This window comes from Macrobrachium rosenbergii, chromosome 20 (assembly GCF_040412425.1).
Source record: "Macrobrachium rosenbergii isolate ZJJX-2024 chromosome 20, ASM4041242v1, whole genome shotgun sequence".
In the NCBI taxonomy this organism is placed as follows: domain Eukaryota; kingdom Metazoa; phylum Arthropoda; class Malacostraca; order Decapoda; family Palaemonidae; genus Macrobrachium; species Macrobrachium rosenbergii.
The window spans coordinates 30,046,358-30,059,669 of NC_089760.1; the positions used below are offsets into that span (position 1 = coordinate 30,046,358).

General features: G+C 36.4%; 1 protein-coding gene across 1 annotated transcript in view; it reads left to right on the top strand.

Annotated features, from left to right (window-relative positions):
* Positions 1–13,203, top strand: part of LOC136849193 (synaptic vesicle membrane protein VAT-1 homolog-like) — a 32,494-nt gene extending 19,291 nt beyond the window's left edge. The window contains exons 5-11 of the mRNA XM_067122325.1: positions 48–158; positions 4,149–4,291; positions 6,072–6,175; positions 6,839–6,894; positions 8,151–8,243; positions 9,238–9,342; positions 11,368–13,203. Of these exons, the coding sequence (XP_066978426.1) occupies positions 48–158; positions 4,149–4,291; positions 6,072–6,175; positions 6,839–6,894; positions 8,151–8,243; positions 9,238–9,342; positions 11,368–11,601 (846 nt within the window). The 3' untranslated portion in view covers positions 11,602–13,203. The remainder of the gene's footprint in view (positions 1–47; positions 159–4,148; positions 4,292–6,071; positions 6,176–6,838; positions 6,895–8,150; positions 8,244–9,237; positions 9,343–11,367) is intronic.
* Positions 13,204–13,312: the final 109 nt, after the last annotated feature.

The window sequence follows — 13,312 nt, forward strand, 5'->3', positions numbered from 1 at the left end:
GTTAGTTTTGTCTAAATATTCTAATTTTCGTTTATTTTCAATTTCAGGAAGCTGCTGCAGTCACCTTGAGCTACACGGTGGCTTATCTTCTCGTTCACGACCTTGCTAACGTAGCACCGGGCCACACGGTGCTTCTCCATTCGGCTGGCGGCGCTGTGGTAAGTGACCTGAATTTTTTTGCGAGATTTGTTGGACTGTGGATCTCGTTTCTTCTCTTTTTGCAGCATCATCGTTCTTTTTCGTAAGATTCTTTGCCCAAATTGCATGCTAGGATGACGGTAACGATCTGCTTCCTATCATAATTGCAGATTTACTGAAATTCATGTTTTTCGTAAGGTATAATATTATATTTTCATTTTCTTATACCTATCTTATTTTGAGTTGGAATACCTACACTGATATACTTTATGTTTATTGTATAGATTTGGTTTACTGGGGAATTTTATCAAGAAAAACTATCCCTTTTTTATATATATAAATGCACACCTACCAACATCATATTTATGTCACCTACCTTTACATTCTCATTACCTAGCACAGCCATCCTTTTATGTTTTTTCAAACCCAACCTGACTCAGACTTAGCTTCATCCAAAAAAATACCCTGCCACTATTTATTTTCAAATTTTTAACATTTTCTATACTTAAAACTTCTGCCACGTTCAGTCCTACCCATAAAGTCATCATATGAACAAATCTATACTTTTTCACCAATCCCTAGAATCTCCCTGACTCAACAAGCACTGCAGATTCTGAGTTTCTCACCTTTCAGCCACCCCAGGCACAGCAAATCTTTGTCCTTCCCATTCCTCCAAGCAGTGCCCTCTCACTTTTCTCTTAGTGTCAAAACATCCTGCTTTCTCTCCTTAAACAAATCATCTGTGATGCGCTTCTTCTCTTCTGCACCACACCCATGCACATTCAAAATACTAAGACTTCATATTTTATTTATTCCTTGACTTTTTTCCAATACCTGTAGGGAGTATGGGGCTGTACACCATATGCTGAGGCTCATTATCACTTTCTGTTCCTGCATCCCATACCAGTGTGTCTGTATCAGAAACTATTTGCCCTTTTAAGACAGCAATGTCCAAGTTGTACTGCAGGCTACACCGCAGTAACAGTTTTATGTTAATAAACTGAGGCTTAAGATGTTAGCCTTGTTCTCTGCAAGTTTTTTAGAAAATGATTTACAGAGCTGGTCTAATAAGTTCCAGCTAAGCGTTTGTATGTTTATGTATATATATATATATATATATATATATATATATATATATATATATATATATATATATATATATATATATATATATATATATATATATATATATATATATATACATGCACTTAGAAAAATACAGCCCTATTTTTAAGTAAGCTTCCTCCTATCTTCCTGTACCTGGTTGCATTTTGCAGTTCTTTAAATTAAAAAAATATCGCCTTATGTATTATTGAAGTTACTGCATGCAATTAGCCTTGCATTTTACAAAGAGCTTAATGGTAAGGTATTGTTAATCTTCAGCTTTAAAGACTGAATTTCATCCTCTCTTTTTAAGTTCAACTGAATTGTTTATTGTACACTCAAATATTGTCAAGGTTAGTGAGCACACTTCTTCGGCTTTCAGGCCTCATTATTATCCATTGCCTCTCGCATTAGATTGATAATGTTTATTGTAAGATTTAGTAGCTCTCAGTGGTTTTCCAAGCACTTAACGTTAACCTTGCATTCACTCCTCATTTGTCCAGAGTTTTGGCCAGCGTGAGCGTATTAAAACTCACACGGAATAGTAATCAACTCTCATGCTTATCTGTCAGTCGTATGGAGGACGCACATAAAAATGACGGCTATCGATTACTGATAAGAGCAGCCTGAAGTGGCGGTTATCAGTACAACCCTTTGAAGGCCGGTTATTGACTTCCCCCGTTCATTTAATCTCACTTCATCGACAACAGAAATTCTTTATCTTCCTCGAGCGATTAAAAACTTTCGGTAAATTTGCAAACGAGCAACAGGATCTCTGGAGTTCGGTAGTCTCATTAAGGCCCCTCCTTTTTTTTCGGTAAAATGTTTTTATTCAGCAAATTCTGAATAAAGGACCGGTTCGTCTAGGGATGGTGAAATGAAGGTGCGTCTGAGCTTGCAAGAATTGGATGCGGGCACGTTCTTTTTGTCGCAGCCAAAAGGGAAAAACAGATTTTGTTTTTTTTAACCAGGATAGAAATCAGACAGTTATTTGCGGCTGCTGGGTTACCCGAGATTCAAAACTTAGCAGCCTTCTGCCATATGTTTACGAACCTTGTTTTGTGCCATAGCCCCTTAGCCATTAACTCATGTATTTTCTTTTTATCTATTTCTGTATATGATTTTAGTTTTTACTAAAATTTCCTTTTCACTGTTCTTTTTTTTATTTCCGCATTCAGATAAGATATTAAGTAGAACCTTGCTTAGCATTTTGCTGTGTTCCATGAGTATGAATGAACAGAAAAAACAGCTATAATGTTACAGAATAAAAGTATGAATGGAGCGCATTTAACGGACAACGATAAAAGGAAGGTTGCGTTCGTTCAAAATAATCCCTTTCGTAGGGGAAAACACGATAAATTAGCGTTTGATTCAGTCAAATTATAGGGGAGGGGTGTCTTTTTCTTCAAGGACAAGTTGTGTTTAATTTAGCATTTCACTGATAGGTTGCGTTTTACTCGTCTGTAAAGGAAGGTCTCGTCTTGCATTCAAGGTTAAACTACCTTTGAAGTTACTGAGCCAGATAATTTAAAATCAGTCATTCATTCATGGCTGAAGGGCGGTGGGGGCGGGAGGTGAGTTTTATTAAAAGAGAGGTAAAGAAAAGTACATTCCATTCAGAGAACAAGTAAAGAGTATTTATTTCACAGAAATACAATTTGGAAGATTGATATTATTATCTGAGCGTATGAATAGTTACCATTTCTTTCAGCATAGACGAATGGGTCTGATTCATTCAGCACGAACAAATGAATACCTTTGAATGCAAAAATTCTAAAGTGAAGAGTCTTTTCATCTCTGGTAATAAAAAAGCATTGCTTTCCACCTCTGGCAATAAAGCAATGATTTTCATCTCTGGCAATAAAGCAATGATTTTCATCTCTGGTAATAAAGCAGTGATTTTCATCTCTGGCAATAAAGCAATGATTTTCATCTCTGGTAATAAAGCAGTGATTTTCATCTCTGGCAATAAAGCAATGATTTTCATCTCTGGCAATAAAGCAATGATTTTCATCTCTGGCAATAAAGCAATGATTTTCATCTCTGGTGATAAAGCAGTGATTTTCATCTCTGGCAAAAAGCAGATTTTCATCTCTGGTAATAAAGCAATGATTTTCATCTCTGGCAATAAAGCAATTTTCATCTCTGATTTTTTTCATCTCTGGCAATAAAGCAATGATTTTCATCTCTGGCAATGATTTTCATCTCTGCAAAGCAATGATTTTCATCTTTGCAATAAAGCAATGATTTTCATCTCTGGTAATAAAGCAGTGATTTTCATCTCTGGCAATAAAGCAATGATTTTCATCTCTGGTAATAAAGCAATGATTTTCATCTCTAGTAATAAAGCAATGATTTTTATCTCTGGTAATAAAGCAATGACTATTCAGGATTTTCATTTTAAAGACAAAATTTCCTAAAGGAAAACATATGAACAGAAGTTAATATTTTTTTCTGATTTCGTTTTTACTTTAGAATCATGAGTTTTTCTTACCAGGTGACAGAAATAGGAAGCAACATTTTATTCTGGTAACATACTTATTTTTTAGTTGTAAGAAATATTCAGTGGATGCAAAGTAAACAGTGGTCACCTTCTGATATGGAAAAAATATCGGATCTTTCCAGGTGTTTTAACCCGGTATGTATCCACCTTTGTGGCGTGTTTAGTACAAGCCCGTTGGGATCACCATAAAAAAAAACATAAACAAAAGACTGTAAATAACATAAAGATAATGACCCCCAAGAAATATTAGTCCTAGATAACGACCCCCGAAAACCCTTGGGGGTCACTATCTAGGAAAGATCCAAAACATCTTCATATGACATGGCCTGGAAAATGTTGCGTTAGGTCACAAGCGATCAGGAGTCCTTATTTATTCTGACAGGATCATCATCTTTTATTCCAGGGCCAGGCTGTTTGTGCCCTTCTGCAAGACATCGGGAAGGTAACCGTCCTCGGGGTAGCCTCCAAGAACAAACATGAGGACATCAAAGACTCGGTCACTCATCTCATAGATCGGGGTGGCGATGTCCCTGGAGAGGTTAAGAAGTAAGTTGGGATTCATTTACTTTGTTTTAGTTTTCCGTAAAAGAAAACTATTGAGATGGCAATTTGTCTGTCTGTCCGCACTTTTTCTATCCGCCCTCAGATCTTAAAAACTACTGAGGCTGGAGGGCTGCAAATTGGTATGTTGATCATCCACCCTCCAATCATCAAAGATACCAAATTGCAGCTCTCTAGCCTCAGTAGTCTTTATTTGATTTAAGGTTAAATTTAGCCATAATCGTGCGTCTGGTAACGCTATAGGGCAGGCAACCACTGGGCCGTGGCTGAAATCAGCCACCCTCCTATCATCAAATATCAAACTTACTAAATTGCAGCCCTCTAGCCTCAGTAGTCTTTAATTTATTTAAGGTTAAAGTTAGCCATAATCGTGCGTCTGGTAACGCTATAGGGCAGGCAACCACTGGGCCGTGGCTGAAAACTGCGTGGGCCGCGGCTCATACAGAAAATTTGATTGTGCCGAAGAAACTTCGGCGCATTTTTTGCTTGTTCTTTCTTATTCATAACTTTTCACCTTCATCATATGTCCAGCTCACACTAACTTCAGTCATCTCTTTACAAACATATTTTAACCATATTTTAATCCTCAGAAATTCTTTTCAAAAACGTATTATAGAAACTTTCATCTTATGTGTTCTTTGCCTCTCTTTCCCTCCTTTGGCTTTATCGTCACCTTGCCTCTCAGTCTTCCTTGTCCTTCTCCTTAACCTTGTCATCACCTCATTCAATATTTTATATGCCGCATCCATAGAATTATTCACTCGACATTTGCACGCAATGCAATGTTCATCATCTTCTTCCGTGTTAATTTTGGAGGCGCTCCTGTCGACACCCGTGTGGCCCTCATTTATGTAAAAGGAACGAGAAATAGGATGTTCGTCTGACTTCTAAATAGCCGTATACATAACGTGATACGCTCTATTAACGATTTTCAGTTCATTAAAACAAACTAGAAAAAAAAATTTTCATTTTCAGATGTATCAGGAATATGTTTCGCTTTGTGTGCCCGGTAACAGAGGGAATGTTTGTTCTAACATGAGAGAATGTAGACAACAAAGATTAGGTCTAACAGACAAACAAAGATTGGGTCTAACAGACAAATAAAGATTAGGTCTAACAGACAAAAAAATGATTAGCTCTAACAAACAAAGATTAGGTCTAACAGAGAAACAAAGATTATGTCTAACAGACAAACAAAGATTGGGTCTAACAGACAAACAAAGATTAGGTCTAACAGACATAAAAAGATTAGCTCTAACAAACAAAGATTAGGTCTAACAGGGAAACAAAGATTATGTCCAACAGACAAACAAAGATTGGGTCTAACAGACAGACAAACAAAGATTGGGTCTAACAGAGAAACAAAGATTCGGTCTAACAGTGAAACAAAGATTAGGTCTAACAGACAAACAAAGATCAGCCTAACAGTGAAACAAAGATTATGTCTAACAGACAAAAAAAAAGATTAGGTCTCACAGACAAACAAAGATTAGGTCTAACAGAAAAACAAAGATGCAAGCACCCGGTGAACCAATTGAGTGCCAAGAGGATGGCCTCCAAATATAGGTACGAGGAGATAAAAGGTGAAAAGTCCAGCAGTAATCGTAACAAAAGAAAGCGGTCACTGGGGTTCTTTTCAATGACCGCTGTCTTTTGTTGGGAAAACAGCATTCTCTCTCACTGCCGTTTCTTCAGAGAATAGGAGACATATCAGGGTTTTATTGCAACGTCATTATTTATCAGCGTGTTTCTGTCTTCCTGCAAGGGTTTGTCCCGAGGGAGTTGATGTCGTCTTCGACTGTCAAGGAGGAGAGGAGTGCAACAAAGGATACGCTCTGCTGAAGCCTCTCGGGAGGTATATCCTGTTCGGTAGGTGTCCTTTGACTGGCAAATGATATTGCACTTCCAGGAGATATTGTTTTTAACAGTAGTAGTCGCAGATGTTGTCTTCATAATGCTCACATATTTATATGAACGAGAGAAAATGCCATAACCTTGTTAGACAAGATTGCAAAGTATAAAATTCCAATCTCTGGATAATGAAAGAACGGAGGAAAGGAAGAGAAAAAGAAAACATCCGATTTAAAGCAATAGTTAAGTAAATAAATGAATATAATATATTCATTTCGTCGCTTTTCAGAAGATTCCGTTTAACTGTGATTAAACCAAGAAGAATTTCAATGAACAGAAACAAGAAGAACGGACTTGACAAAAAAAAAAAAAAAACTGTGCATGAGAAAAACTTAAATAAAAAATTAAATGAAAATTGAAAAACTTAAATAAAAAATTAAATGAAAATTGAAGAAACCCACATAGGAATTACCAAACCACTTAACTATATTAAAGGAACACCTTTCAGCCATGTTGAAGAAACTCTCCATAACTATGTTACTGAACCCTTTGTTTAAAAAAAAAAAATCTCGATAGCTTGTAGCTATAATAAGGTTGATTATTTCAAATGCGCTTTTAGTTTTTTCAGTTTTTTTTTTTAGTTTTTCAGTTTTTCATTGAAAGTTTTCTCTCCCTCCACAGGCTCATCCAATATCATAACTGGGGAGACAAAGAGCATATTAAACGTGGTTAAATCGGTAAGTGAAAACAGTTTTTAATGTATATATCCTATTCATTGATTTTCTACTTACCTGTTTGTTTCGATTTGTATTTTTTTGGGTATGCAAGGGGGCCAATCGTATGTGCAGCCAAATTATCGTATCTAAACCTTGCCAGAATAAAATGAAAATAGGTAAATTAAGTTGTTAATTAATTAGTAAAAGGAAAAGAACAGAACTACTCGAGGGAAGCGATAGTTGTTTTTGAAAGGCTGAAAGGTCACAGAATTGAAGAAAAACGGAACCAAGATTTGAGTTCCAAGCATGTTTAATATCTTCTTGTATGAACTGATGTGAGAAGTGAGAGAAAGGATATTAAATCAAATTCAAAATTGTTGGAAAAGGAAAACCCACCGTGAATGGGATGTGAATTGGCTTATGTTTACAGATAATACAGTACTGATTGGGGATAGTGACGAGAAGCCGCAGAAACTGGTAGGAATTTGAAAGTGTTTGCCAGTAGGCAAAAGGAAGCCAGGAAGGTGGAACAAAGAATTTTAACATGGGTGATGGAAGAATGAGAGCTTTTGGTTCATACAGACATTTGAGAGTAAATATAACAATGGCTGAAGGATAAGTAAAGAGGTCAGGCACCCAACAGATGGAACAAGGAAGGTTGTAGTAAGTGTGCAAAAGATTGGACTAGAATTGTGTAAATGAACGCCAAGGTTGGAATGTATGAAACGGTTAGAAGTGTGGATGTGTAATGCAAATAAAAACAAAAACGGCTGAAGTTGTTGGGATGGATTGTCAGTGTAGTGTAATATGTAGAGTGAGAAAGACTGAAAACAGAAATGTAGTAATATGTATAAGCATGGGTTGTAATTTAAGCGTGGGTTTTGTAAGATGGTTTGGTCATGTGGAAAGAAGAGAGGACTGTAGACTGGTGAAGAGAATACAATTCGGAATAGAGGAAGACATAGAAAACGCTAGATAGGTGGAGCAGAAGAGCTATTTAAAAGGACTAGCTTCAATATATTGCCCAAGAGTTACGAGAATGCATTTAAGATAGAAATGAGTGGGACAATGTAGGGAGTCTCGATGCCATGCTGATAAGCATATTGTGTAAATGTATGAAACTATTGTTATGTAAGTTTTATGCACAGGTATTCATCCAGTTGCAGTTGGAATGTGGCAATGACAGTTATCTACTATTTTGCTATCATTATCCCCAGTAGGGAAAACAGTTTAATGTTGAAAAAGCATTTTGTAAACAACCATTCCTGTGTTTTCAGTGGTGGCAGGTGGATAAAGTCTCCCCTCTGAGGCTGTACGAAGACAATAAAGGAATTATCGGCTTTAATCTCCGCCGTCTTTTGCATCACCAGGTAAGACCTTGTTTAATTTGTCATTTCTTGGGAATCAGTTGAAGTTAATTGAAAATTTAGTTTTGATAGGCACGCCTGTCTAAAACATGCTGGACCCCACAAGAAAGGTGACTCAATTGTCTTCTCTCAAGTGAAGACAAACTACCTTTCTTGAAAAGTGTATCTTGTATGAATCTTGAAATACATAGGAGGCAGAGAATTCCGCATTTAGGAGTAGAGCAGTATGAAGGACCGATCAGTCCCGTTGACTCTCGAGTTAACTACCAAACAGTTAGATGGTTTAGGTGAGATCAAAATATGTCAAGGTACAAAAGAGAATGGTTAAACAGGGTTAGGTCAGGCTGGTTTGGTAGAGCTTCCCTTCTGCAAATTTCAAACATTCCTCCTAAAATGTAATCAGTCCAGTTTTTCTTTTCGTTGTACCCCTAATGAGTAGTATTTTCTCAATAGGAGAGTAAAGGTTTGTAAAAAGTAGCTGAGGGTTTTAAAGTCATTAAAGCATTGAGACCAGGTTAGCTTAGTCAAACTGTTGGAAAACTCTGCACTTATGTTTACTATTAAAACTAAGTTGTGCTGAGGATGTAGGTGAGTTACTTCTTTTTTTTAATATTATAAATTATATTTCTTTTTGCTAAAAAAGATACTCTTCGCGAATAGGCTAGAATTGCTTAAACTGGAATCTTAGCACTTCTGATTTTACTTCAAAGTAAACACTCAATAAATGCATTCGAGTTATATTTATTTTTATTCTTAAAGTTAGGGATGATTTGCAGATCTGGTTTTACTTTAAATCACTCCATGAAAAAGTTAATTGATTTTTAAATGTTAGAGAATTAGATGTAGGTACTTAAAGAACATAGCTTTTAAGCATAGGAATCGCTTCACTGCAATGTATAGTACATTTCAAAGTAAAGATGCCATCATACGCATTCGAATTTAAATGCAGCAACCGTAGAACCATAACTCGATTTCTTCTTCTTCTCTCGTTCCGCAGCCAGGAGGTCACGAGCGCGTTCGCGAAGTGGTGCAGACGGTGTACAACCTCTGGCAGAAAGGCGTAGCGAAGGCTCGTATCGATTCGACGTTTGCCCTGGAGGACGTGAGTACTGGTGCCACAAATTCATTTCTCTCTCGCTGAATAAAAGCTTTTACTCATGCTAAGGTTTGAAAGAAAAAAAGTTGCTGTTGAAGATTCTAGTGAAGTTGCGTTATTGGTACTTTCCACGCAACACTTTGGGTATGTTAGTCCATGTACTGTAGTGCAAGCCGAGTGTGTGTGTGTGTGTGTGTGTGTGTGTGTATATATATATATATATATATATATATATATATATATATATATATATATATATATATATATATATATATATATATTAATATTAACTTTATCACATACACAAATGTTCTGCATGCATTAGCACAATTATTAACAGGGCCTCATTCAAACGGATACTTGAGAATGAGGACTGTTTGTCCTAGACTTTTTTTGAATAAATATCTCCACCAGATACCATCCAGTTTGAATGAGGTCCTGTTAGTAATATATAAATATACATACACACACACACACACACACACACACACACACACAAGGGAGGGAGGGGAGGCTATGCGCTTTGGATGTACGTGAAATGCGATTTCACCAAGTATTCAATCCTGTTAACCGCAAGAATTGCTCAGAAAAAGAGTCGGTTTTACCGACAGTATGCCCCGTTTCCGTTCTGAATTTGTAAGATTAAACTGGTTAAAACTAGTAGACCATGGCATGCAATATCTCCTTCCAGCATTCATATTGACTCCTGTCCTAATTTATCTTTTAAGAACCGTCATTTCTGTCGTACAGACAGACATGAAGGCTGGAGTCGAGACTGATGGAAAAACAGAGAACCCATTTAATTGTAAAAGTGTAGTGTTCCTTTTATTTTTTATTATTCTTTCTGTTTATATCTGCTGTTCGTTTAAGAAGGTTACTTCTTTATACTGTAGATATTGTATCAATGTCTAACAATGAAAGGTTTCTCTCTCTCTCTCTCTCTCTCTCTCTCTCTCTCTCTCTCTCTCTCTCTCTCTCTCTCTCTCTCTCTCTCTCTCTTTCGTTATTTTGATTAACACTTAGAATATTCAGAATTCTTAGTTATCGCTACAAAAGGTTATCTGCTGAAACAGATGATTATCAACAACAGCAACAACAAAAGACAGTCCAAGTTTGTGGGATAAAAGAACTGAATGTAGAAAGAAAGACATTTGTTGGTGATGAAAATGTTGCATTGTGACAGTACAGAGAATCTGCAATAACTCGTTAAATAGATTTTTAGATATTCATAAAATGAGAGAGCTTTGTGAATGTTATTGAGAGTAAGCCTGATAGTAAATTGAGGGCAAATATAATGGCGAATGCTCGTTCTAGAAAGTGACTGATTCGGTTAGGTGCGCAAAATTGTCGCTGTTAAAACGAGAAGTAGGCGCAGTATGGAAGTTAGTAAAATTTATAAATAGAAAAGGTGTCACAGGGGCAAAAATTAGCACGTAAGAAGGGACTTTTGAGTCATTTATTTTCAAGTAAAGTGTGGCTGTTGATTGGGAACGAAGAGAGAAGCTGGTGATGTTAAGAGGTTCTGATTCTTAGAGATACACCAAAAAAAGTGGCCAATAGAAAGATGAACTAGTGTGTTTTTTAAATCATTTGGCTATAAAAATAAAAAGGGAAACTGATAAGGTGATACTTGTTTCATTGAGGCGTCTTTAATATGAATGTGTTAGAAATGTCTGAATGAAAGAGTATGTACATCCATAAAGTGCTACAATATATATGTGTGTGTTGTGTGCGTGTATGTACACACACACACACACCCGCACCCACACACACACACACACACACACACACACATATATATATATACCTTACTGTATAGTAAAGGAAGTTGAGTCGTCACTTATGTAAATTGTATACCTTTGCAACTTTTAAATTCTCTGAAAGAATTTCATCGTCTATTTAGCAGTTTAAGTCTAAATATGGCAATGACTTTCATCGTGTTATTCTTTAAAACTAACCGCTTTGAAGGTAACTGTTAATATGTAATAGAAATAGCCACAATAATCCTAATTTTTTTTTTTTTTTTTGCAGATAACCGAAGCCATGACGAAACTCCACGAGCGCAAAAACGTCGGCAAACTTCTTCTGGACTTATCCATGGAGCCAAAGCCCAAGCCAGTGACCCCAGCCAAAGGGAAGAAAGAAGAGAAGAAGGAAGACAAGGAAGAGAAAGAGGAGGAAGATAAGACAGTCAAAGAGAATACCAAGAACAACACCAAGAACGAGAAGGAAGAAGAAAGCAAGGCAGAAGAGAAGGAGAAATAATGAGAGAGGCAAAGTTAATCTGAAGTCAATGCAAAAGTCAGGGAATTCAGCTCTCGGGAAGGTGTTCTGTCAGAAAAACGGAGTCAGCAAGTCCACACTTATGGCTGATTTTAGTCTTCTTTGGATTGTTCATAGCTGTAATCTTTGAAACTATTTTTTTAAAGTATTACATTTATTCTTATCTAGCAATAACCTTTCACTTTCTTCGCTATATAAAAGAATTCCAGGAATATTCTACCACGAACTGTACCCACCATATCATAGCTCAGTGATTCTACTGACCACAGTTAGGAAATTCTGTCAGAATCTTCATTTACCAATAATCACAATAGCACTTCAACTTAGATGGTAAGGGAGTTATCCACAGATATCAGTAGCATAACCACCGTAAGAGCATATAGTAACAAAATCATTTTTTAAATATATTTTAGTTTGATAGGGTATTGAATAAAGCGTGGCCAAAATTAACACCAGAAATTAGTAAAAGTACGAGTCACAACTGCTTTTTTCCAGCTCATTGAAACAGTAAGACTTTTGTTATTAATCTTAATAGTTTAGAAGTAAACTTCAAGTTCTTCAGATATCAGTTTCCTGATTGTGAGACATTATGGGATTGTATGCATTGATTGTGTTAATTTTACATTCTGCAAGTGTCCGAATTATTTGGTCTTGGTCTTTCAGTCTTTGCATCTTTGTATTGTATGATTTTTTAAAATTTTTCTCTCAGCCAGCGCAGTTCCAATTGATGGCCATGCCTTCATCACCTGTACTCCCAGTGATATGAGAATTTAAGTGATTCGTATTTCAAAGACCAAGCTCATATGTGATTTGAGATGTCATTTAATTATAGTCTGTATATCGTAATGTCAGAGAAGGAATAGACTTCATAGGTAAAAATGCGCTGTTACTTTTACTTGTTATTTTAAGTCTAGCGACTCAAGTTATAATTCTTTCCTTAAAAGATTTGTAAATAACAGCCACGTTTACAGCTTCGAAAAAATGCAAAACGAGAGCATTACCCTTATTGCGTGCTATTGAGTTAAACATTTCTTTCATACAATTCAACACCTATCGTAGAATGATTTTTGTTTCTGTATGGCCTGAAACAAAAAAAAAAAAAAAAAAAAAAAGCTGAAACTTCCTGGCCGTCGGCCTCTGCTTAAAACAAGAAAAACTGTGGGATTCAACAGTCAAGTGGAATTCGTCATGCAATCTCTTAGATACCTCATAATTTCCCTGTCAGTGCTGACAGACAGGCTGAAACTATTAGAACATAAGACCCATTTTAAATTTTTCTTGTGTACTTTTTCATTCACCAAACAGGGTCGTGACGCTAGATAATTTTAAACCCAGTTATCTACTAGCTACATTCATTGCTCATTCTTAGAGTCTCATATCTTACTAGATAAAACTCGCTGATTTGTCATCCATGAAAAATGTCATGGACAGTGTTTCTATGTCAAGCCTTAGCTCAGTGCTACACAATTGCAAAAGTATAGCGCAACCACCAGACCATTGCAAGGCTTACCTATTTGATCATCAAAGTGCTGTGTGAGATGTGTATCTTCAAGGGAAATATACAAGTAGGCAGAAATGTGTAAATGGGTTGTGCATTTTGCCTACACTGTTGATCCTCGCTTCGTCAGTCTCTTGAGCATTTGTTTCCAAGCCTGGAGAAGGTGCTTGTGCAGTTAGTCAAAGAGTACTGTGT